At 39.9% G+C, this 27488-nt stretch overlaps 1 protein-coding gene across 2 annotated transcripts; it reads left to right on the top strand.

Annotated features, from left to right (window-relative positions):
* The first annotated feature begins 320 nt into the window (after positions 1 to 320).
* On the top strand, positions 321 to 7179 carry LOC145437013 (uncharacterized). 2 transcript variants are annotated; one of them, XM_080314182.1, is made up of 6 exons: positions 321 to 369; positions 956 to 1019; positions 1124 to 1320; positions 2040 to 2153; positions 3259 to 3363; positions 6071 to 7179. In XM_080314182.1, exons 3-6 carry the CDS (start codon positions 1216 to 1218, stop codon positions 6398 to 6400), a joined length of 654 nt encoding a protein of 217 aa, XP_080170308.1. In that variant the 5' UTR covers positions 321 to 369; positions 956 to 1019; positions 1124 to 1215; the 3' UTR covers positions 6401 to 7179. The 2 variants fall into 2 exon arrangements, with proteins under 2 accessions (XP_080170308.1, XP_080170307.1); XM_080314181.1 differs by having other exon boundaries at positions 956 to 1064.
* Positions 7180 to 27488: the final 20309 nt, after the last annotated feature.

Raw genomic sequence — 27488 nt, 5'->3', positions numbered from 1 at the left:
GCCATGTTGTGTGCACGTCCACACATCATCAGTGAATGTCATAAGATGTGGGTTAATGCTCATATGATGTGTCTATGAGCTCACATGCATATCAGTATAGTCATTCCGGACAAATTTCCTGTGGTTTCAAGCATTCTTACCGGATATCAATTGAGAGGGAGTTTGAGAGGTCGCTTGCTAATCTCCACTCTGAAACTTCACGAGGTTACTATTGATGTGATATATCATCCCAGGCAGCCTAAAGCGCGGTAATATTGATACACGCCGAAAAGCCTCGCAAAATGTGATTTGATCGGTATGTCCTAAGTTATAGATTTTACTTTTTAGTTCAAAACGGAATGGAGAGGGAGCACATTGATTTACTGCAAGGTAATTCGTTTATGTAAATTTTCAACAACATCTGTAAATAATGTTATGTTCATGTTATCGAGTTTCAAATACAGCACCAGCGCCCAGCGGTATGAGTAGATATAGATTACCTATTTTCGATCTAGCAGCTTGATGCGCCTTAAGAGCAGACCATGAAAATGGGAGCTAATGCTGTTTAATAATTTCATCTGAAGATATCATAATAGACCTAGTGATGAAACCTCATTTGCAGATGAAGTTATGTACATCTTTCTTTGCACTTGACTTGTTTCAATTACTTAATATGGTTTGGTAGAATGTCTAATGGAAAGTGTTGGTTGTGCCCTTTTATCGGAACTACCGATTTGCTGTCTACACATTTATTGTCACAGACAACATCCGAGTGTTATCATGTCATGCAGGATCTGTGGCATAGTGTATTCAAAATATGAAGATCTCTGTAGCCATTGTAAAAAGAGACACAAAAATATGAAGACACTGGACTTGTTTTGCTATGAAGCACTGTCTTCTCTTGACTATGACCTTCTGCCCGAATCCTATCCGAATTCAATATATTAAAGTGCATTCATGATCAAATGCTTTTCAGTATTACTTCTCGAAAAAGCTGTCGCAAAAGTTGAGGAATCTCAGACAAAAGACAAAGGCATCTGGTACGTCTTCATGGAGAGCGCATGCTTTGTGTCTAGGCTCATCAGGTGATTGGATGATTGTTATTCGTTTTTTTATTATTTATAAGTTTCATTTTATTCAAAAGGTCACCCTAATATAACGATTGAAGACGCCAGGGTGCAGTTGGAAACAGAGTTCAATAGACCTGGTGCCAATTGGCCGAATGTCATCACTCTCATGAAGTTCACTCATCACGACAGACGCAATCAGTTAAAGGTGCTAGAATTTGGTGGTGTTGCTGAAATTTTGAAGAGCTTTCCAATGCTGCGAGATATTAGACTGGTGAGGCCTTTCATTCTGTACAGATGACTTCAATTTGCAGTCATAACTTCGAAAATCAGTAAATTGAAATTGTTTGTGTGCCTCGGCAAAATAAGCAATTATATTGCATATTTATCTTCCTATTGCATTAGCATACACTATTTTCCCATTACATGACATGCTTACAGTGTACACTATACCAGGCTTGGACAACTAAAAATTTTTTAGCTCTTCCAAATTGCAGCGCAATAGCTGAAAAGTTGGTCGTGCTGTTGCACGAGGCGGATATTTTTGTTAGCTCACTACGAAACAACATGGTCAATTAGGCAGAATGAACGCCTCTAAACCCTTGGAATATTTCATTAATGTGTGCTGTGTTCTCGGTTATTTATAACCGAATATGTACTCGTTAAGGTTTGTATTGTATCGTTACTACCGTATGTTGCCCGTCTACTAGTTGTTTGTTTTTGTCATTATTACATCTTAGACACAAAATAATTCTTACATTTCGAATTTGATCCACCCTATCACTGACGTTCGCTACTGATGAGGGTCAGTCGAAAAGCTTTTAGCGAATATTTAAACAATATGAAGTTATTGTTTCGCGTTATTCTGAATAACTAGGCTATGTGTTTTAAAATGAATAATATGGATGAATTTACTTACTCTAGGTAACCTGTTTAAGTGATGTGCATATTCATGACTAACAGCTCTGAGTAACGCATTGTTATGTTCAATAGGTCAGACATGAGTTTCAACTGCTTGTTGATAGAAGTGTTGAAGAAATGCATGAGAAGTACATGGAAATGCTTCTCACTCTTGATAAAGTTTTTGGAAATCAGACTGATCAAGAGGTTGGTATCATGTTTGATAATTAACAGTGCTACAGTCATAGGCACTGACTTTTATTTTTGCATGGGGTGGCGGCAGGCGCGTAACCAGGTGGTGTCGAAATCCCTCTTTTGGAAACGCAAAACCACGATCTTTTAAAATGGCCATTCTGACTCTAATATTCAGTTGTAATTCAAGAAGTCGTATTATCAGTGTTACGCGGGGCCGCGACCATTTAGCGAGATTCGTCCGGTCACGCATATCGCATCGCACAATGCTACGCAATGCGATTTCCCGCTGAAATATTTTAAACGCGGCTTGCGGTCCTCACCGATGCAAATAATGCACTTTAATTTGTAGAAGGTATATTTGCTCGTCAAATCGCAATAAGAGATGGTTTTCTCAGAGCGCGCGATGAAATCTACGTTTCTAACGATGAAGTCGAATTTGTACATCAAAAAGGGATCGTAAGTTTGGTGAAATCAGCATAGAATGTTGCTGCTCAAACTAATCGAATAAATTCAGAATTTGCGCCATCGAGAATCTTGTGTTGCATCAATTTTTGACAACGTAATTCAACGCCGTGTACTGCACAATGCGCAGTACTAATAACAAATCAAACACTGACAAGTGACACCGACGGAATACGAGTGTATAAAGCAGACAAGAATTAGTAGTCTTCAGATGATAGCAAACGAGATAGCGCGCATTTAATCAATAATTCCACAACTTGCGTACAGTGCTAATGCCCAAACTTGCCTTTATCTAAAATGGAATGTGATGGATGGAATGGAAACTTTTGAATTGCAGGAATGTCCCTCCAGAGGTGGTCAGTAACGAAGTACTTCTACTTTTTGAAGTACTTGAAGTAGATTTTGCCTACTCACACTACTTTTTAAGTAGTTATGATTTTAGACTACTTCTACTTCTACTTGACAGTTTTCAGTTTTGTAGGCAAAAATAAGCGTAGAATACCTACTTACTTACTTACTTGTGAACCACCACTCCTACTTCTACTTGAGTAGAAATTCCGGCGTTACTTCTACTTCTACTTGAGTAGCGACGGTGACTACTTTGACCACCTCTGTGTCCCTCACCTTTGCCTATTATGACTCTAATTGTTTGCAGGGAAATGAAGACGATGAAATTCATATCCTGCTCGAACTCCAGAAGGCTCTCACAGACAAGAAAATAAAGTCGAACCATGGTTTGAGTGCAATATGTCTTCGTCAGGTAAGATTTGCTACCTGTCTAGTATGGATCTGCTTCAGTTTAGATCAGAGGTCTCAAACACGCGGCCATTTTATGCAGCCCGTGACGGTATTTAGGATTTCGCAGTATTCGACAATCTTTAACTGCCAAATATCCCTTTTTACTTTGAAAACTGGAAATTTGCCCCAAAACTACTCCAGAAACCTGAAACTACTCATCAAACTTCACTATTACATCAATTTCAAAAGTTACCACGCAATGGAAGGTCAATGAATACTTCGGCGATTGGAAATTTCTAACGCTATGGCACAGTAATCATTATATTCAAGTTATAATAGATCTGTTCCAACATTTGAGCGTAAATCTAATGCTGATTCAATTTGACTTGGGTAATGACATCATCAATAGCGTTGTTATCAGGAGTATGATCGAAACCCGGATTAGGCGGCACTGCTCCAATGCTCTGATATCAGATCAATCTTTTTAAAATTCTAAAGTATTCTACCTATAATTGTGCCAGTTCAAATGTCCGCTAGCTGCAAAACTATAACACGATCGTTTTACGATGTCCCGATGCATTTGTACAGTCGCTAAATATACAGCAACTATGCCAAGTGCAGCAACAATTGTGTTCGAATATTTTAAAATGTGATTTTTTTCGTGGCAGGCATGAATTCACAATAGTAAATCACATTTCCAAGATGTGTGTGGAATGTCAGTCTGCAAGGTCCCGTCAAATAAAGCCTACTCGGAAATACATTGAATTCCCCTATTATTGGTGCCTGCGGCCGGCGGCGCCATCAAAAAGTAGGAAATTGACCCGCTAGCATATTTGAGTTTGAGACCTCTGTTTTAGATATACACAAAAGTTCTATTAATAAAATCTTTCAATATGATCGAAATTCTTGAGCCGTCCTAAAACGAAGGTATATTATGCTATGCTAAACACTGCGCTCGACGTAATGGAGCTGCAGAATTTCGTACTAAGACCAACTGACGTGGCTGCGAGTCATCAATTCTTAACCCTTGGCGAAAATATAGAAGTCACAACGAGTAAAGCGATGGTGAAGTTAACGCACCATAAATTTCGCAATGGGTTAAGAAACGCGGAAGCTCGAGCGTAACGGGTCTTATGCAAAATTCTTTCAATTTATATGTTTGTCATATTTTGGAATCGGGAGAGGATTTTCACACTAACAGTACTGGAGTTGCCAAAAAGGAAGACATTTAGGCGTCCTAGGACGACAATTTGAAAAACCTGAAAAAGGAGGACAAATCCTCCTAAAGCAGTTCGTATGTTAACCATAATTGAATTGCAGCACCATTACGGTGGCTTTCTGAAGACGATGTCTATGGCAAATTTTTTTTCAACCTGCGAGTTAATTTGGGACCTCATAATTTTTATAGCGCAGAGCCCCTTTAAGAATAAGCAGCTAACAAGTTATGATCGAACGAGGTCCGAGGTTCATTGGTACCCCTGAAGATTCTGATGATGTAGAGAAATTTATGCATCTGAACACAATTGGTGCATAAATTAATGCTTCAATTAATAATCGAATAATATAATAATTTATTATAAATTTGCCCTTTGGAGCTAAGCTTGTTAACGGTGCACTGCACTCTAAAAACTATGTGGTCTCAAAGTGAAGGGCGAAACGAGAAAATTTTTTAGGCCACAGCCATTTTCTTCAGAACGCCACCGTAATGGAGCTGCAATTTATTGAATTTTCCACAGGGGAATCATGCTCCAGCAGTCACGCAGAAATCGAACTTCATATAGTTGTCTTCTGTAGTTGACTGAACATCTTCCGTTGCACGCGGTGTTTAAACGACCTTTGCTTGTATGACATATTTCCTTCATAACATCGGCTGACAACGATATAAAGTTCGATTTCTGTGTGACTGCTGGAGCATGATTCCCCTGTAAAAAATTCAATAAATTGCAGCTCCTTTACGGTGGCATTGTGAAGAATATGGCTGTGGCCTAAAACTTTTTCTCGTTTCGCCCTTCAATTTGAGACGATATCATTTTTAGAGATCAGTGCCCCTTTAAACTATTCGCCGATTCAACTACATTTATATCTTTAGTATGAGAAGCAGGGTCGTAACCAAGTCACAAGGCTCCGAGTCACAACTCAATGTCACTTTTATAGGATTGACTCGAATCAAGTCGAGTCATTTTCAATTCACCGCCGAGTCGATTCTAAGTCCGATTCTAAGTCAACAAGTAGAGGTTCGAGTCCGATTCATGATGTTATGACTCAAGTCCGAGTCCAAGTCATTGTGATGACTGCTCAGTTTCCAGTTCCAGTTCTGTTGAACCCATTTTTTATGACTGTTTGGTGATACCGAATTATTCGCATTTATAATACACTGATTTTCCTTTTAGTAGTTTCTGGTAGCATTTTTTAGTGCCAGTACGAATAGAAGAAATGCCAATTATGTGGTTATTTTAGTATTATTCAAAATTACGGTGGAAATGTCTTTCTTGGCCATCTGAGTCTCGAGTCATGCGCAATGACTAAAGTCGAGTCAATACACAGATTGTTTCGAGTCGTTTTTGTGTTTTGAGAAATTAATGACTCGAGTCAAGTCGAGTCAAGAGAAAGTCATTACATTATGAGAAGTCTCAAATAAGCATTTCTAGCTGAAGTTGGTCATGTGCTCTGGATTCGCACATGAACATTTAGCAATATCATTTAAAGCTAACATATTGTTTTAATTCCAGGCACATACAGTCGATTTAACGACTTCAAATATGACACCTCCACATCTTTTGATTGCACGTCATGAGAATCGAGATGAACAGTTGTGGATTGCGGCCAATCGCATCACCATCAAGCGCAGATCCGAAAACGAAAGAAGACCGTTTGAGATGATTATTGATCTCGTAGCATGCTATTCCGCATGGGATCTTAGTTATCCCAAAGTCTTTCAAATATTGCCATTCATTCAACGTGTCCTTGTTGGTGATAAAAATTCAGGATTTCAGTCGAACAAGTTCGTCAATTTTTGGAAAAAATATCAGAATGCCCAGCAATCGATTGAAAAAATGTAGGCTAATTAATCTCCCTTGCTCCAAGTACTTGGACTGTGAGTAGTGCTTTCTTTTGGTATGGAATGTACCTGTACATAGTGGATTTCGTTATTTTTTGCATTTGCACAATAATTCGTTTTTTTTAGTGGCTAGACTTTTGCTATGCCTTCATTAGTAAATTTTTCGTTTTTAGTGGCACTGTATATTAGGGCTGTTCCAAAATAACATACTGTTTAGCCAAAATTGGTTTACTATGGCATTTTGGCAATTCAATCAATCATTTGATCATGAAACCAGACAATTTTTGAGAAACAATATTTATTGACAACATTACTGTACATACACCTTGCTTTAGTTCCGAATCCAGTTCTTTTATACTGTTATTACTGTTAAATAGTATATTCTTATCGGAATGAACCCGAATATTTTCGGTCGACACTCGTCAGCAAATCTAGTAGAGAATTGGAAAGAACGTTGTATATCAACAATCGTATCACAAAATATGATGTCAGCAGCATGAAATTTCGAGAGAGCATTCAATCCAATATTCCCAGGTGGTACACGAACTCCTGTTGACAGAGTTTCGGTTGGTGTATTTTATATCTTATCAAAATACACCATTCGAAACTCTGTCAACAGAAGTTTGTGCACCACCTGCATAGGAATAGTGCATTAAACGCTCACTCTCGCGAAATTTCATGCTGGTGAAGGCCTATTTTGTGATACGATTGTTGATATACAATGTTATTTCCAATTCTCCACTAGTTGCTGACGATTACCTCTGACGAGTGTCATCCGAAAAGGATTCATTTCAACATGCACAGCACATACTATTCAGTTGTGTATTGCAGTTCTGTACCTGCAAGAATATCTGTTATTACTGTATAAAATCCTGTCTTACTGTGTCAAAAAATTGTTATGTTTTCAATTTGTATTGTCATATTTAACGGCAACTTACACTGTTTCTTTTATTGTACATTCCACAACCGATTCTTTTAAAATAAAATATTGTTTCGAGAAGAGCCTGTGGATCCACAGTGTGGAGGTATGTCAGGTATATAATTTCGAGCTCTGCAGCGAAAGGTACTGACATGCCACTTCAGACCACACAATATTACGACATACATCGCTACCACGCAATGTGGCATCTAAAAAAAAAATCGATTATTGTGTGTTTTTTTTGTGCATAAATGCACGCGTTTTAGCTTACAGTGTATTTGTGATGTAGCAATGAAAGATCAGTTAAACGTACAATCGGTGAATGACTGGTTGGTCTTACAAGTGACACTGGCGTATCGCGACCAACCTGAACATACATAAGATAGGGTGATTTAATCGACACCGTTTACTTTACTCGAAATTATCTCGTAAATTTTTCCCCGAGTCACGAGTCAATCCACATTTCTGAAGTGCCGAGTCGAGTCAAGTCATTTTGGCAAAGTGACTCGAGTCAAGTCAAGTCATACGAAAAAGTTGACTCGAGTCATCCCAACACCGTACTACGGTAGTTGTGAGATCGGCGACGAGGAGCCCATATAAACCTCCGACTCATAGAAGTTGACCAGAACCGGGATTCAAACAAACTTGCTTTGCTGTCGTGACTGCAGTGCTAACCGACTGTGCCACTCGCTTCCTATACAGAATAAGAGAGATTTCGCTGGCACTAGGGATATGATGTTAGCATGTAATATCGTAACTCGGTCGTGACTAGCCAGGATCAAAAGAATACACAGAAACCTTATTTAACTCTCCTTCTGCCACGATATATAGGCCCTACCACCTAGATTGTTGCTGCTATGTTAAAAATGTGAATATGTCTTATAAATGTGCCATACATACATGTTTTGAATTTTATTTGCAGCGCCCGCGATCAATAATGGTCAATGGCCAATTTTACAGAATAATATTATACCACATTGATAAGATAATTATCAATTATATTTTAGGCAAGGAAAACTCTGGGTTTGAATCAGAGGATACAGCAGATGCCACTTACAGTGTGGTTGACAAAAATAAAACGAGTAAGTTTTAGTAATAATCATGGCCGATTTGATGCAAGCGAGGGATTCCCAAATGTTATTGCCTGTGCCCCGTTTTATCCTTCTCTAACGTTCTCCCCGACCCCTCATAGTTTTATAATGAAGTATCCATATTTGGGTGTTTCCACAACGTTTCTGATATACCGCCCCTTGGACGACGAAAGAAGTGTCAGCGCTCACGACCCCACTTTCGCCGCGCCCAAACAATAAAACGAAAGTTGTTTTTCATTTATTACAGCTAATAATGAGACGGATGACGATGGTATATTATTATAAACATCCTCATTATATTGGGTTTCAATTTTTATAATAACAATCTCATTCTTACATCTCCACATCCCGTAATGTCAAGTCGATTTTTGCTGTGAGTCAAAGATATGAGTGAAGACGGGCAACGAGGAAACACTCTACGCTACTACAGTGAGAGTATTTCTATTTCATTTAATTGTGTATCCCGAACGATTGATTGTAATCAGCTCCTCAATCATTTCATGCCCAGAAACTTTACAGAATGGATTGATTATATCCGGTAAGTAACTTTTAATTTGAATGTATCCTGAAACCAAATTACCAAATCCCTGGGCAGCTTTTCGAGATGATTGGTGTGCTCTTCGAGGAAATTCGAGTATGCGAGCTGGACCTGTATAAAGCTCGGGCAAGCATGAAAATTGGGAAAAGTTCACGTCTGGCTAAATTTATGTGATATCACAGGCATATCACGGAATCCAGACTGCGCTATTTTCACCATTTACCTCAGGTTTCATCATAACCAAGAATGGACGTATTCGACACATAAAATTTGAAGAATATTTCCGTCAAGTATAAGCTATATCTTTTCCCGCAACCAGAATGACACGTTCGAGGCCATGGTCGAAGTACGATCATTTTAAGCAAAGAGATATAAAGTCCTCGCACCGCGCAGTGCAGCAATAAATGCTAAAATACCTCGCAGTTCTCACATCACAAAATGAAATACACCATCTAGGGACAGTGGCATAATCCACGGCTGCAACATCAATGGGTTGCGGGTTCGAGTCCGACCGAGATCGGATCCAGAACTCCTACCTAAGTGTTGGCGGGTTAATTGGGCTCCGACTCGCCATGTTATCCATGTAAGCGGTGTCTTACAAAAAGCCTAGAAGTGGACCGTGCTACATAAGCCGGCACATACGCATTTAAAAAATGCAGAAAATCGGCTTGGTATAAATTACCATTGTAGTCGACAAACACGACGAATATTCCAAACGAACAAACACTTTCTAGGGATTCTGCCAAATGTTGAATCAATCCATTGATGGGCATCCGATTGAATAGGCCCCCGACTCTAAGTTGCTTTGACTGAATTGATTTCTCATTTTTCTGCGTTTATTTGGCTTCTTTATTCATCTATCGTTTCAACACTACGCAGTAGTTGCATTCTAAACCTAAACCGCCCAAATTAGCTCTTACCGCTCAAATTTACAGCCACCGTGCCCTAATCGCTCATTCCATGGCCACTGCCCCTTCACGCTCGTCCACGCCCTAGGGAGCGCTGGCGCCCCATTTGGGACCCACAGTGACTCAAAACTCGCACTTACCGACATCCGAACATTAAGGTTGTAAAATCCTCATTGTTCTACGCAGGGTCGTGAAGTTGCCTCATCTCACCTGCGATTCCAACTCCGAGCATTACTGCATTTATTTGTGGTGTCATTGGTCATTTAGTGCAGTCGCAAAAATGCTTTTTGCAAGTTTAAGAGTAGTCAACACCGAGTAACTGCCAGCCAAAGTATTTGAACTCTCGACCACATCTGCTTTTCGAAATTAGTTATTTCAGTATTTTGGGTATTTTTCTGACATTGCATTTTCCACTTCACCATGAAGAAGTTTTGGCATGTGGGTGGGTGAGTATTTGTGGTTAATGGTGCTTAGCTGCTAAGGGTTTGTGCACCAGAACCGTGTTCACTCCTTATCCCCGAAATCACTTGTCATAAGTCTCTTGCGGTCAATATATCAAAGTCGAGAAATGGCTGAATCGTTCTCTTATTTAGTATGAAGGAGAACATAGTGTAAGGTGTTCGATACTTTTGTGCGGCTTTGTTCAGATGGGTCCGTTTTAAGGAATATTTATTACAGAAGAGCACGAAATGGTCCACCGTTTCCGGCACACCGCATTCCGCTCAGAGTCCACTTTCGTTGAAACCGAATCTGTAGTTGTGGCATGTCTTGAAAATTGCTACTTTTATTTGTAATTGAGTAGAATTTTCTTCTATTTGAGTAGCATCGCTGACCACTTAGACCAGTGCTTCCCAACCGGGGAGGAATTACCCCCTTGGGGGGAATTTTGCAATTTTTAGGGAGGAATTCCACTTTAGAATTGGATTTCCCAAATTGTTCATGTCCGAACTGTCATGTAGTCAACCAGTTATATCCGAACGTATGCTCCTTATGGTTTTTTTTTTGTTTGCTGAAAGTATGTTCAAATGCTATTTGAAATCTCTTTTTCACATACAAATTCCCCGCGCCCCATTTTTTAAAATTAGTTCAGATGTGCTGCAGTTCGCAAGACAATTTTATAGGCCAGCGACGGCCTCTCAATCAAATATATCCTAAGCGAGCAAATGTCGTGCCGTATCTATCACAACAGGGCCTCTAGAGTAGGGTTACCATATTTTTTTGAAGCAAATTCCGGACACTCTTAAGCGCCCACTAGCGGATTTTAAAATGAGGTGTAACACATTGTCTGTCAACATGACGTCACACTAGCAAAGCATTTCCCATCGACTGTATACACCAGGGGTGTCAAACTCAACTTGCGTTGCGGGCCGGACTGAAACCTTCAGAGAACTCGCGGGCCGGACGAGTCAAATGGTTCCAAAATGCTACCTCAAAATCTATGCCCTTGTTTTTCACTTGAATACTCAAATATCAAGCCTATGTACATAAAAATATATTACGGTATATCACGGACCATATGGTTCTATTCTATCCACACCTTTATTAGCAAACAATTGAATTGGCAGAATTACGATGATTGGCCTGTTGAATAATTTTATAAACTGCTAAAACAGCGGCGTTATACCGACGATGTATGTTAGCATATGCCTATGATTTCTTTGATTTATTCATAATCTGGCAATATGGTCCTGTATATGCTTTGTGAGGAATACAAGTGGTTTAACCGTAAACGCAGACCATGAAATTTTGTGCATTATTATTATATCGCGATTTGCGATATCGCCATTTGTTAGAAATGTGCCATTTTCCGAAATCACGTCGCGGGCTGGATGAAACCGTCTGGCGGGTTGGATGCGGCCCGAGGGCCGTACATGTTTGACACCCCTGGCATACACTATACATGAATGGAGTGGAACATGGGTCATGAATTGAACCATCTGTAATGTGAGCTCTGGTGATTGCTACTTGGTAGGGTCTGCAATAGATTCCTCCAGGGGCCGGATGAAATCGTCTGGCGGGCCGTGTCTGGCCTGTCCGGATTGTGTTTGTTAGGTCAGTGCGGCTATATGGTTATGTGTTTTAATCAAGTCCGAAACAACATTTTTTTTTGCCCCCTTACGCCAAAAAAGCACTGATCTTGGGCCCACCATAGGGTAGTCGATGTAACTTGTTGGGCACTTACTATATGCATTTGGCTGTTAAATTTCCTGTATGAATTCTGTCAATAATATCGATTCTTCCATATATTAGGCTACTATAAAATGCACCACCAGGTTGCACATCCGGTGATTTCCAACCTTTTATGGTCGCGACCTCATTTCCAATTTGAAAATTTCCGTGGCAAAGCTCAAAACTTGATAATCTGATTACTAAAAAAATGCAGCTGGAACAAGCTTCTTCGCGGCCTAGGAAGCTGATTACGTCCAAAGCCATCGCGATCCCCAGATAAAGGCAAACGACCCCAAGATTTGGAACCCCTGTCTGTGACTGAAGCATTCAACCGTCCTTAACCAACTCTGCGAATATACAGTTAGCTTATAATTGCGATTACAATCAGACTTTATGATGGGTATTTATATTAATTTAGGGTTACCATACGTCCTCTTTTAAGAGGATTTGTCCTATTTTTTGACTTTTTTGAAAGTGTCCTCGGAGGACGCCCTTTTGTCCTCTTTTTTGAGATTTTGTCCTCTTTTTTGAAAATTTAGGTCATATTTAGAGCAAAATGCGACTGATATGCCGTAAATTAGCACAGAAGTGACGCTCCGGCGGGTATTTCGGAGTGAAAAACGGTGATTTGAGCTCTGAGCGAAAAGTTGACCTTTTTTTTAGTCAACCGATCACAAAGTGGGAAAAATTCACCGATTTTTTAGAATTGTCCCCCGGTTTCGCAAGTCTCGAATTTCTGAAAAAGTGTCCTCTTTTTGAATTTCCAAAATATGGTAACCCTGTATTAATTATGGTTGCCTTTTTTGACGAGGATGATGCCTGGTGCCCATACTAATATCATTATACGTTGCATTAACTCGCGCGCGGTGCGAAGAAGAAGTTTGAATAGCACATGTTTATGTTGAATACGGAAAACTTTTGAGCCTGCTTCAAGCCTTCAAAATTCCGGACATTTAGGCATATTTTAGAAATTCCTCCTGGACGCAGATTTTCAAGTGAAATTCCGGACATGTCCGGGAAATTCCGGACGCATGGCAACCCTACTCTAGTGAAAGTACTTATCTTATATTTTCAAGGCAACATTTTCAGACAGGGACAAAATATTCCAACGTCATCGATTCAAGTCAAAGAGATCGCTAGCCTTGCTTTATTTTTAGTGAACAGCTACCCGATCGAAAAAATACATGGTAAACTTGGTGCAATGTTGCCGAAACGTAATGGGTGTCCAAAATTTCAATGAGCTCCAGCAGGGTATCTGATCACGTGTATGTTATATATCAAGGCTGTAACCAAATCACGAGGCTCCGAGTCACAAGTCAATCTCACTTTCATAGTTTTTACTCGAGTCAAGTCGAGTCATTTTCAATTCACCATTGAGTCAAGTCCGAGTCCAAGTCACCGAGCAGAGGGTCGAGTCCGAGTCAGTGTATTATGTCTCGAGTCCGAGTCCAAGTCACACTCCAGTCAACACTGTTTGGTGATATTGAATGATTTGGATTTATGATGTACTAATTTTCCTCACTTTGAGCAGTTTCTTGTCCCATTGTCAAATACCAGGATCAATAGACGAAATTCCAATAGGGTGGTCACACTGGTCACTTTACTGTTCTTCGAAATTACAATGAAATGTCGGTCTTGGCCGTCTTTTAGTCTCCAATCATATGGCTTGGTTCGAGTCACGAACAATGACCCGAGTCCAAGTCGAGTCAATACCCAGATTGTCTCGAGTCGAGTCGCTTCCGTATTTTGAGAAAATTACTCGAGTCGAGTCATCAGAAAATGGTGACTCGAGTCAGACTCTAGTCTGGTCAACCCTCCTATATATGAAAGTACCAATATTATTGGCCATATGCATACGCAAACTTGAGAAAAAAAATCGCAAGACCAGTAAATTTATGCATAGTGATTTTTCACAACAGTTATATTAGCGATTGGTGCATGGTAAGCCGAAAACACAAATGGAAGTGTGGGGGTTTGTTGAATCAAGCCTTCCAGAATTTGTTTGATTGGGACTAAGACCATTGTTTTTGGAGGTCTACAAAGTGTTATTACAGCACTGCTAGAAATAAACACTCGGTACCGCCCGTCTTATTCTCTCAGTCAACAGGTGTTTGCGCGGTAAAAATGACCTTTTTTAATCATCGGGCAGATTTATCCTAAGGGGGGAATTTTGGCTTAAATTTCGACCAAGGGAGGCACGAGATGAAAAAGGTTGGGACCCACTGACTTAGGCACTTCTGCTAAGTTGTAAAACCTAAAATTTCAAGTTGCAATAGTTTCATAGCATGTGCAGTATTAAGTTGTGAAGATAACATGCTCTTCGCTACCCTAAAATTCGTTGCGTGACCCCGATGGTGATTGTCAACCCTTGCGCTATTATAGAAGCTGTTTTATATATATATTGTTTCAGCTGCGCAGAAAGCAAGTGGATCTACTGTGGTTGATGTTGATACTTATGCCGTTGTCGACAAAACCAATAAACAGAGCAAAGGTACGGTAATTGCGAAATGAGGATTTGAAAACAAAGATAATCTTTTCGCAATGATATTTTTTTTGTTTATGATATTTGCAGGCACAGTTTGTGATGATCTTCATGGATCTAGCCAATAATGGAAGTGGAAGAGAACGATGACGATGAACTACGAGTTTTATTTAAATAGCTGTACTCTTTAGTAACGAGAGAATCTTGCCATTGCACTACTTTATTTGCCACAATTATGCACGTTTGTGTTCGTCAATATTCCCAACTTTGCCAAACCCTATGCAAGGGTAGAAACGCTGAATATTGTTGCTGACTGTAACTTTCAATCCTTTTATACAAATTATTGTACATGTTTTTTGTAGCAGTTAGCACTTAACACAAAACATTCGATCGAATTCATCATGTCGTTTACTGTGATGAAAGAGCTTTTAAGCTCCATTTCATGTATAGTCTGTAGACGAATGTGTCGCGTAAGCTAATAGGAAGCATCGCATATTGTAGTAAAGAGCACCATTATGTCTAATCGATGCAGCTTTTGCAAGAAATGTTTTACTGCAATTGGGTACCATCGGAATGACATTTGAAATTTGGTATTAGTAAACTTCTTGCAATGGAATGCTATAATACTTCGAAAGTCATTGTGTTTTGGTTGTTTGTAGCTTTTACGTGTTCGTCATAGGTTGATCTACTTGTAGGATTTAGGAAATGTGATGATTCACATAGTGTTCATGCACTCACAGATTAACTCACTCACTCTGCTGGTTAACTAGTGACGTTTTTCAATAAACAGGTATCAGTGGAAAGCTGTTACTGTACTGATTATAAAATCGTGACTTTGCTCATCCATCATAACCAGGCCATGGGTCAAAAGTCTTCTATCGGCAAACATTTACAAGAAAATCATACATGTGCTGCTGACTATCACGAGGACATGTTCTCTATATTGGTCGCAATTTATTTGATTTATCTGTTATTGAGTCCACCATCATCACTATGAATAAACCCAGTCTATGTCAACAGAAGGAATTTGTGTATCATTTGAAAATCGCACATTAACTTGTTTCGTTTCGCTATCTCCATGCCAACGCTACAGTTCTCTCGTTTTTCTAACTTTGTATATTTTATGTGTGACGTCATAATTAGCGATATATATTGTTGTTGAACAATGAACATAGTTATTCGAATCCTCGCAATATTGCAGGCGATATCCACTGACGAGGGTCAGCCGAAAAGCTTCGGGAATAAATATGAATATTTTATTCAAATGTGATAAGAAGAAAGAGCCAGACAGCACTGTTGCGTCACGAGGCAAAACTCCATCACAATGCTAATTTCGAGGCTGATTTTGGGGAGTTTCGGGACCATGAGCAGAACAAAAATTATATTTTCTTAATTAGTACAGCAGCAGCTTTTCATTGATACCCGTTTTATCGAATTTAGCGCTCGGCAAGCCGGTCTAAAATGACCATAAAGTTGCACTTGGTCAAATGGAGAGCATGCGCGAATGCAGTGAGCCGTTCCGTCTGGCTGTTTCCACACCATATAATGCACTATGGCATAACAATTTAAGTATCAATTTTGATGATTCAAAACCAAGTAATGAAAATAAATTATTTTTTGGTATCGAAGTTACACGACAGGAATTGTCGTTTCGATACTTCCTTTCCGGCTTGGGACTCAGCAATATTTCAACAGTATTTTAGTATGATATTCGTCCACTTGGTCGTCTTGTCTCGTACCGGCTGGGAAGGGATATCCAGAGTTGGCCTACTCAGTGGCGTAGCAGCATGTGCTGCCGCCGATGGCTTTCGTGGAAAATGCCACCGCCCCCCCTAAGTTGACCACAGCAAATTTTTACATAGTTTCATGCCCAAGAAATATTTTCAATAAAAATAATCACAAATAATATGCCGCGTATCAGAAGTTCTATATTGCTTGAAAAAGAAGCCTCAACGCTTCAGCGTTTATAAGGCCCAAAATAATAAAGACAAGAAATGATGAACGAATGTTTTGAACAAATAAAAAATCGATAGCCGCCTCAAAAATGAACTTTTCGGGCTTTCGTCGTAGCGATATCAGCGACAATATCCTTAAAAAAGTTTTTGAATGTATAGTCTCTTTTGATAGCCGATCATCATTCATGGTATAGAACGTAAATACGACTTTAATCAGTTTTCGCTTTGAGAACTCCTATCACAGGTTGCAATGTAAACACCAATGGTCAGACAAAGTTTCAGACTCGAGCATAAATACGGTGTCGAATCAACTATATAGGTGTGATTTAACTATACCCACTGCAAAACATCAAACGCTGTTGCATTACGATCAAACGTCGTTTCACTGCTCGGCACCAGCCTCTTATCAATATTAATAATCAATAACCGTCAGATTACATTTTCATCTGAACGAGACACGCACTAAGTTGCGTTTGCAGTAGCGGTCTATCGAACTTGCATCCACCTCGGCCTCGTCACTGGCCCGATTTCACAGTTCCTTTTTCAATTCTAGTCTCTATTCTGCGGTCTTTTGGTCTTTCTTCATTCCTTGTGCGTGCGCACGTTCATCGGGTCGGGTCTTTTCTGGGCTTTTGTTGTCGCAGCATGACCGACGACGCGGGGGAAGATGAGCCCAGAATAACCTTCGACCCAGAATCGACCAGGGCTGCCCGGGCGGTAGGCGCTTATCGTCTCCGACCACCACGCTATCTCCCCTGCTTACTCCAATTTAACAATACTGATCTTAATCGAAAGCGATTGTTGTCCTGGTTCCTGAAATACAATTTCAGGGCAACGGAACCACCCGAAATAGCCTTCAAAGTCTAAAAATCGACATTTTTCCGAATAATCGCTCGATACAATTTCCATTATCATGGTCATTGGGTCATTGTGTTGCGGCGCTCCGAATGTTGCGGTCCGAGCATGACGACTATTTCGGAATGATTCCATGGTCATGCTCACATTTTAATTTGTGTTCTCGGAATCAATGCGACCCTAGCTTTCGGTTGAGACCAGTTTATTTAAATTTTTGCTCTCTGGTCGCCAGCTATATGACTACCAATTACGCTGCTTTTAGCCGTTTGTGTACACTGTACACTGTACAGGTAGGCTACACTAGGGCTGTTCAAAAATAACGGTTTTTCCGGATTCCAGCCATTCACTGATTGACAGGCTACCCTAAAAAAGGCTGCACACCAAATTTGGTTCAATTCTAACAAGTATATGACTTCGCACATCCAATTAAAATTTTTAATTTATTGGGGAAATTAAAAAATATTCACATTTTCTGCCAACCCGATGAAATTGTTGAGCTGTCTTCAAAAACGATACAAAACAAATTTGACTCAATTCCAACCTGTAGAAGCCGAGTGATTTCAGTTTTTCGTTGATAATTCTCTGATTATTCCTGATTAGTGGATAAATTGCGTAAATATAACGTACATGGTAGCGATAGGTCAGGTGCGGGAGCAACCAAAATTTATTCCTTTCGCGACCAATCGAGAATCACTGGCGTGACGGATGCTGTTGCCAGCTGCAGAAAAACGGTTGGTGATATTCCTTGCTTGAAACGTTGAATATTAATAAAGTAAATGTTTGGCACGCAAGCTGGAAAACGATGGACATTTTTTGACATTTTGGCACGCTGCACACAAAAGGTTGCCGGCCCCTGATGTACACTGTACAGCCTCATTTTGCCGCCCCCTTGGAGCCTGATGCCTCTGGCGCAGAGCCATAACCGCCCACTGGCTGCATTGCCACTGGGTCTACTGCATTCATTCCCTCTATTCAGAGGTGGTCAAAGTAGTCAAGAAAGTCACTCAAGTAGAAGTAAAAGTAGCGACGAAAAAATCTACTCAAGTACGAGTAGAAGTACTTCTTCCATAAGCAACTTAAAACTACTTGAAGTAGAAGTAGAAATGACTGACTCTACTCAAGTAAGTAAGTAGTTGTGGAAACGATCGTAATTCGTGCGCGTGGATTGTGAAAAGCTGCAAATTAAGCTATGCGAAAGGTGCCGAGCTTGATTCATATTGATGCATACCAGGGGGTATCCAATAGTCGTCAGCATAAGCATTTTCGTCCACATCATAGGATGAAGATGATAGTATTGATATGGAAATGCGATACTAATCCTCTGTTTATTCGAACAGCACGTTTTAGAAAATATCAAGGTATGACGCTCTCCCCCATATTATGAGGCCCTTAGTTTAGTCGAAGAGCAGTACGGAAAAGTTGTACAGGATACGGTGTAAACACTTTGCGCGATTAGTAAACGTTAATAAAAAAATATGGTGGATCGTAAAAATGCCATATTGCGCAGCTTTACTTCCGGAAATTATAGGCATTACCACACTTGCTTTTATACTTCAACATATATGTTATCCAGACAATAGAACTGATATTAATTAGAACTCATATGATACTGGGAATTGAAAGTGAAATATAAATACTATTTCTAAAAGCGGAACATGTATTCCATGTCTTTAGTCCAGAAAATTTCGAAGGTTGGTATGCTGAAACAGCTCTAAAACTAAAAAAAAGTCGGAGTCCAATTTTCCAGATTAGGACACGCCATGGATTGTTAGATTACGATATGATAAGAAATGCTAGATTGCGAAACATCAGTTTCAAACGTTATGATGAGCCATAACATTATATACTGTGATGAAATATTTTATATGGCGAAGGGCGACAATGCGGTGTGAACGGAACCACGCAAACTCGCTACCTAAATTATATTCACAGACACTATCACTGAATCATACTGAATACTCCGTATCCACTGCGCGCGAGGCGCGACGAAAATTCTTGGCTTTAATCAAATTTTATGAAAATTACATGTTGATGCTCCGTGAAAACAGCTCCGAAATTCCTCTCGCTCTCTTCTTATTGGAGGATTAAACTACTTCTACTTGACAAACTGAAAATAGTGAAAAGTAAGCAAGTAGATCACAAAATATTATGAAGTAGAAGTAGCGAGAATCATATCTACTTGAGTAAGTACCAGAAGTAGACCAAACATACTTGAGTACTTCGAAAAAGTAGAAGTACTGCATTACTGACCAGTGACCACCTCTGCCTATATTATGTCTCTATTAGCGACGATAATAGCTTTTATATCAGTGGCTCCCAACCTTTTTGTCTTCATTTCCCACTTCAGATTTATTCCGACCCTTCATTCCCCACCAGGACCGTAAACGCGCGAAGCACGAAAAAATTATATAATCCATGATCGAGTCGGTCAATATGATCGGGAATTGCATATATTTTGCTATCAATTTTTTATCCCCTCTCTGCTCACGTAAACAGATTTACCGGTAGAGCTGAGCGATGTGTGTTGAAAAAGGTAGAACTCCTAAATATGAATTGAACATCTTCGGGCACACACGTTGATATATTGACTTCGTTACATGATGCTATTTCGTGACCTCCTATATCTGCTATGTCAAAAGATCGCCGAAATCGCCGAAACTAAAAGGCACACAAGATTTCAAATTGGTGTTGCTTTACTGACAAATAATTTTTAAAAATTTTACTTACCGTCTAGACATCTACTATCAAAACGTCATCCAATATGTCGCCTGTATTTTGCGTTATTTAATTTAAGGTGAATTTTGACTTCTGAAGGTTGACCGGTCCGTTTGTTTTAAATGCAACCCTACATAAGGGTGTCTTTGCGGCCTGAATTCGCTCACACGGACCACGCAATTGCGACATGAAGTATATTAACCGATACTTTCGTGGAAACATATTGGTCATTCTATATATAATTCGCGTGAAGTGTGACGAAAATTCTGGATGCTCCGCGAAAACAGATCCTGACTTTCTCGGTCTTAGTATCTCTGTCTTACTCATTGTCAAACAATGTGACGGAGTAGAAATATCACAATATTGGATTTACTTGAGAAAGTAGATGAAAACTACTTGAGTATTTCGAAAAAAGAGAAGTAGCCTACTTCATTACTGGCAACATTTGGATACATGGCACATCAAGGCATAGCGAAGGTAATCATATCGTGTAAGCTTATATTGAATGATATAATGCAAAATAAGTTGGTTTCATCGTCGTCCTTCGGCTTTCCATTATATCGCGATCTTGTGGTGTTTTGATTTGATGAAAATTTTAATAAAAGGACGACGATGACAACAACTGCAACCTTCTATCATGCTACAATACACTTTGTGATATATTGAACTGATATTCATTTCAAATATACCTTTGATGTTGTACTATTGTCTTATAAATCGTTATCCCAACGGAATGGATCATCTGCCCGGTTTTCATTGATATCCCGGTATGAACGTGATTGATATATAAATTTGCACCAACGCGGCGGAGGGAGAATGCACGACAGAAAGGGATTAATTTACTTAGCCTTTCTATGTCGCGACAATAACCAACGGTTTCCTTTTCGTGCGCGCAATGGATAATCTATGTTCCTAGGTCTTCATTGCTTGTAGAGGTAGTGTAGACTGTAGAGTAATGACGAGCACTACTGAATGCTCAGAGTAATGAACAAATAAGCCATTGGCATATGTTTCTTATTAGACGAATTTTGTGCGTCAAAGTAAATATGTGAATAGTGAACATGAATGGATGTATTCAATCAGGATTGTCAAATATATTTTTGGCAAAAGCATATGTTGTTTATTATTGTGCCATATGAAGTGGATATCTGAAAATATGTATTATTTCACAGGGGAAAAATGGCGATCTACTCGAAACCATAGTGTAATTTGATCATTATAGCCAGTGCTGACTGGAAAATATTCGAGCAATGGAGTTAGTAAATATGTACGCTGTACAGGATACTTCACGTTGCCACATTTGATTCATTGATTTAATTAAGGGGTCAGCAACCGTTTTAGCTCGTCCGCTAGATGAAAAGGTAGGCATGCCAAATATAGTGCTGTATACCAGTGATTTTCAACCTATGGTATTCACAAGTGAGGAAGAATAAAATTGCAGTGCGAATAAGTACAGATGAAAATTGAGTATATTTTTTACTTTTTCTGTCGTGGACTAGCCTATTTCAAATAAACGTAATTGGATATTAAGTGCTGTAGCTCCCTAACTTTTCTTGTAACGATCCATCTGCAAAAATCAGGGAAGCGAAGGACGCAATGCTGCATCTTTCGGTGAGCCCATTGTTATTAGTGCCCTTTGTTGCATGCTAGTATTTCCTGACCTCCCATCACGATTGCCGGTATAGTGGAAATATATTGTAGATATGCCCAAACGTAGGCCTACCAGAAATGAATTTTCTTAGTGATAAGAAGAACATGATTAGGAATCGGTAATTCTTTATGATGCGCATCATTTCCTTGTGCTGTTCGCATCTGTACTGTGTACCGCAGATTGCTGAGGACACTAGGCCTATTATATTAAAATCAAAAATCAACTCGCATTGAACAGCGCATCGCGCAAAGAAAATTTCAAAACTCATTGAAACCAACTGAAACCTCTCATTGATTAGGAAGCAAATTCGTAAATTAAATTTGCATATTGACAGCCGACAACACATCCTAGTCGAATTAAGGGTTGTCAGCCGCATGAATTTACTTCTACTGCCGCAGTTTGGCCATCCCTAGACTGGACTGAAGAATTGACATTGGGGTTAGCTGAACACGCTACTTGCTGGAAAACCTATCTCATCGTAAAGCTTGGTCTTCGGGGGAACTCGAAGCAGTTTTGAAAGCGTCTCGGTTTAGGCAGCGAAAGGGCATTGCACGTCAAGGCAATATGCCCATTCATATCAGTAAATTATTCCTCCAGGAATGATATTACCATCACCGAAGCCGTATCAGCTAGTAAGAAATAGTGATATTGGCAGCAGGAGAATAACTTGAACAACAACAAAAATACGTTTTAACTGAAATTAATTTCAGCATTTCAAAATGCTTTACTAAGCATTTCACAAAATTTCAAATCAGGTAACGGGCCGCAAATTACGACCTCAAAGGCCGCATGCAGCCCACAGGCCACGTGTGGGGGACCCCTGTCTCAAGACTATGTATTTTTGTACAATAGACAGTGCCTGTTTCATAACGTTTATCGATACCTATATCGTCGATATAAGTATTGCACATGTTCGAAATTCACATCAAATGCCGAAAATATTGAGACCAAGTCAGTTCAGCCGCTATAGATTCAGTAATAGTTGTCGTCAAACAGGGAATTTTTCTATATATAGCCCTTCAGTCAGGCATGTACAAATAACTTAAAAGCGCGTCCATAAGCTACCCTTGAACGAATACAATAATATCGCAAAATAGTAACATGTCCCATGCATCTATATGACAGTATGAGCCTTTAGCACAGTACGCGTGCTGCGTGTGACTTGAGGCGAGCGATTCATCAGTCGATAATACACTGTCAGAGATTTTGTTCAATGTTCATAGGTTTTTCCAAAGCTGACATCGCTGTGTGACCAGTCGAACGATCATTGCACGGTCAGATAGTATAGTACAGTGGTTCCCAACCTGGGGGCCGTGAAAGCATCTGAAGGGGGCGCGAAGAAACGGTCAACTGAAAAAATTTTCGCGCTCTGCGCGATTTACCTCCAATTCACGCGTATTTCTATATATATATTGACCAAATTTCATATTTTTTTATTCTCTCATCAACAGTCATAACCTTCCATGTCATCATAAAATCTGTTGAGGTTGCTAGCATCCCGGTTGGATTTGTGATATGACGTGTCTAAAAAAAGGTTGGAACCATTGGTCCAGTATAATTTAGTGAGGAATTGAAGACAAAATATCATTCATTTGCAAAAATTCAAGTTCCTGCTGATCGGGTTTTGTGAAATTTTCACGTAGACTACCCATTGCTGTTTTGGATGGTAATTGCGTCAGGATGAACTCGTAAAATGATGATAATGTAACCAGAGGTGGTCAAAGTAGTCAAGAAAGCTACTCACTCAAGTAGAAGTAAAAGTAGCGACGCACGTTTCTACGATTGAAGGTAGATATTATTATTAATATTACAAACATGAGTGGTGCTTTTCGCCATTTATGGCCTTGTGCGCCACGGTCGTCAGGAAATTCAAATCAAGCAGTAACTAAATGAACTTATTACAACTTATCACGAACTCAGCGACGGCGGTGGACAATTGCGATGACGAGAGTAGGTTGCGTATAGTGAACGGTACATGTAACTGATTGCAATAGGTTATTAAAAATGATCGATGAAAGTCGTATTTAATGCACGATATCAAAAAGTGTTCGACTGTTTCGATGACATTGCATTCTTGGCACATCGGAGAGTCCGAGCAGCGCCGATTCTGCATAAATGGGATGCTACTCCACAGTGTCCTGACCGTAGTCGAAATATCAGGCGTTCGATATGGCGACTGCCGTTTTTCTCGGGTCCTGTGGTGAGTGTGCTGTGGAATGTGGGATCCCCGTTCATCGGCAGAGTATTCGCATTGCCAGATTCCTGGGTAACTCTCTTCATCGCGGCTTTGGCGTCTGGCACGGTAATGATTGGAGTTTGGCTCGATTGATCTTGCGTTGACGAGCCTACTCGGGTTAGTCGTCTGCTTTTTCGTTACCTGGAATTCCTGTGTGTCCTGGAACCCAAGAAAATTCAACAGCGATACTGGTATCATGTATATGTTTAAATATTTCCAATATGGATACAATCACATTATTTGATGGTCGGCTCAGAGGTCTAGAAACCGTCGTTAATGCGGATAGGCAATCTGAGAAGATGACGTAAGTGACGGGTTTGTTGTTGCGACTCTTCCTGTTGTGAATCTTTGAATACAGAGTATGATCTGTGGGTTCAGCTTGTTCGACTAGCAATTTGTACGACCGCACTTCATGTTGTGCTTCATTGAAGGATACTACTTCATTGAAGTAGTTTGATGGCCTCATAATTACTGATCACCGAATATAGAGCTCTGTTGACGACGGTTGGATGGTATCGCAGTATCGCCATAGTTTGACCTGAGATGACAACTTTCCTATCGCTACCATTATCAGCACTAGCGTGTTCGTTGGTAACTGGTGTTTGAGCGAGTCTAAGCTGGCCGTTATGCGAATCGGTTACAACTTTGTTCTCAGTGTCCGTGACTCGAGCCACTTCCACGTGCACTATCGGGGTAGGTTTAAAGGTGTTAATACCTTCCGAATCCTTAGAATGGATCTGCTGACCAGGTTCCACAGCTCCCGCAACCGTGTTGTTGGGCTGAGAACTATCTGCTGAGGCAAAACTACGAACGCAAACTTTACCATGTTTTTTGTTAGACTACTAGTCGCCGAGTCTTCATCACTGCTGCTTAATGGTAGCGGAGCAGTGTGTTTGCGCTTTGCTGATGTAACTCCCTTCATCCCCTCCATCTACCTTATTTGGTAGTGGGGGAATGTTGAATTTAACTGACTGAACAGTACCGCTGAGATACCTAATCACTACAAACGACAAGGTACATTCTCACCGTACGTACCTCCGACTTGATCAACCTGCTAATTAGGAGCTCTCGATATACGTCCGTACGCTACGACCAACAGACGAGAATGATTGAAGGTAGATATATTATATGAAAATACTTAACAGCCACATAGGTAAGGTAATGTATTTCCTTTGCACTGCGTGTTGGTCGTCGCAGCTACACGATAAATACTACACCGTCGACTTCCGAAGCCAGCTGTCGGATTGTTAGCTAAAATCATTGACGAAAATCCATCTGTGCATCACTTAGGTATATATTCTCGGTGGTTTCTTTGGGGTAGCCTAATTGATGTTCTGACTATTGAGTCAAACCGGAATATTGAGAATATGATTTCCTCGAAAGGTATGTGTTTGTGACTGAGAAGCTATAGTGTTGACACATCCGTTCAACTTCATTTTATCGAGATTCGAATGGAGGTATGCAAATCACTACAACATCTGTTATTTACAGGACGGTCGACTTCCGATATAGAAAATATTATTTCTAATGAAAACAGGAAACATACATTTGATCGCTCGACAACGGCTCACAAATAATTAAAAGCTTCATAAACTTCCCAATTCACAGACCTCGACAGGTCAGAGCCCACTTTACCAAACGTAGTGCCCATTTTCTGATTAGCTCCTACCACTGTTTCACGACAAAAACTTTAGCATCAAGATACATTTACGAGTAATCAAGCGTTAGACAGCCATCACACCACTTTACCATGCCCCTATTCCCGAGCTCACACTACGGTCATTAAGTTATGGGTACGTCATAATGAAATGGTTTGTAACACCGCCGCGAATGTACGTTTCTCCTGGAAAATCACACAAAAGATTACAACGGATATTGATTCGTGGTAAACATACTACTGGATAATTCCAACTCTTAAAGGCATAGGACACCTGCTAAGAAGCCATTTGGTGCTAGCTAGCAGAGGTGGTCAAATTAGCCAAGAAAGCTAATCAAGTACAAGTAGAAGTAGGGGAGATGTGGTACCGATGAATCAAAAATTACAAAAGGATCTCTGGCCCTCAAATCTTCAGCCGAGATCAACAAATCAATTGCTGTCTCAGCACTTCGATACTAGCTCTATCTATCGCGGACATTTTCATGAATTTTCAAAAAATCTTCATAAGCGTATAAAATTTGCTTCTCGATCGTTCCAACGGTCCCCAACCGGTAGGCCCAAATGCACACGACCATTGGACCTATGAGACATACGTACAAAAAATCAAATTTGTCAATTGGTTTAGTTGTGTACTAAAATCTAAGCTACAGCAAGCCAATGAAGAATGTTTCGCCGTCACCCTCAAGAATAAAATAGAATATATCAGCTCAAAAGTTCGAATAAAATCACGTTTTGATTTACTCCCAAAGTTACAAAATTGTTGACACATACATAATACCCGCAAGTCGACATTTTGACATTTAACTACCTTGTAATAGCGATAAAACACCACAGGTAACTATGATTTATAACCGCTTTATATGTAGGCGTATTTCTGTAGTTAAGTGTCTACAAGTCTACATAGTCCATCTATTTTGCTTGATTTGGCTATGGTACCATAGGTCCCCCACCCTATAAATATTGTAATTGAATTGAAAATAGTCCAATCGAGGATGGTGTTGATTAAGAAATTTGCACCATTATATAGGCTACTCTGATACAAGCCCTATCCTTCACAAAAAAATTATGGCGGGTTTGTTAGTCTGGAAGGTCATATAGAAAAATGTATATGTCGGTCCAAATTTACTTTACACCCCCTGAAACGTAAATCATTTGTCACAGACCCCATACCTTACGCAGGTCGCAGTTTTTCGCATGTGAGGAAAGATTCTGCCTGCATGCCATTATAGACAAATTCGCGTACTACTCATGGGAATATCACAGATAATTTTGCAAGTATTTTCGGTCCCACTGTCTCATCGGTACCACATCTCCCCTACTTCTTCCGTAAGCCACCTAAAACTACTTGAAGTAAAAGTCGAATTGACTGACTTTAAATCTACTCAACTAAGTAAGTACTTTTAAAAACAGTCCTAATTCCTTCGCATGGACAGTCTAAAGCTGCAAATTGAGCTATGCGGAAGGTGCAGAGAGCTTGATTCGTATTGATGCATCCCAATAGGCATCAATTTTCGACAGAATAAGCATTTGTCCCCATCATGGGATGCAAACTATAGTATTGATATGAAAATGCGATACTAACCCTTTGTTTACTAGAGGACCCGGTTTCAGAGAATATCATGACATGGCGCCCTACCCCATATTATAAGGCCCCAAGTTTAGGTGAAGAGCAATACGGAGAAGTTGTATCGGATACGGCTTCAACACTTTGCGCGATTAGTATACGTTAATAACAAATATTGTGGATTTAGTGGATTTATTTAGTGTAGCTATATTTTCGGAAAAGAGAGGCATTACTACATTTGCTTTTATGCTTCAACATGTATGTTCTGCAAACAAAATAACTTAGAGTAATTAGAACTCAATGTATGATAGTCGGAATTGAAAGTAAAATGCAAATACCACTTTAAGAA

This window comes from Botryllus schlosseri, chromosome 4 (assembly GCF_051294905.1).
Source record: "Botryllus schlosseri isolate E-star chromosome 4, Bs_hap1, whole genome shotgun sequence".
Lineage (NCBI taxonomy): Eukaryota > Metazoa > Chordata > Ascidiacea > Stolidobranchia > Styelidae > Botryllus > Botryllus schlosseri.
Note: the sequence above shows the minus strand (reverse complement) of the source record. Positions and strands in the feature narration are given on the sequence as shown.

Bases quoted from the DNA above. Each gene is read 5' to 3' on its own strand.
- LOC145437013 (XM_080314182.1), top strand. From the start codon at position 1,216: ATGAAGTTCACTCATCACGACAGACGCAATCAGTTAAAGGTGCTAGAA. The intron at 2,154-3,258 runs GTTGGTATCATG...AATTGTTTGCAG, and splicing joins GAAATCAGACTGATCAAGAG to GGAAATGAAGACGATGAAAT. The intron at 3,364-6,070 runs GTAAGATTTGCT...TTTTAATTCCAG, and splicing joins GTGCAATATGTCTTCGTCAG to GCACATACAGTCGATTTAAC.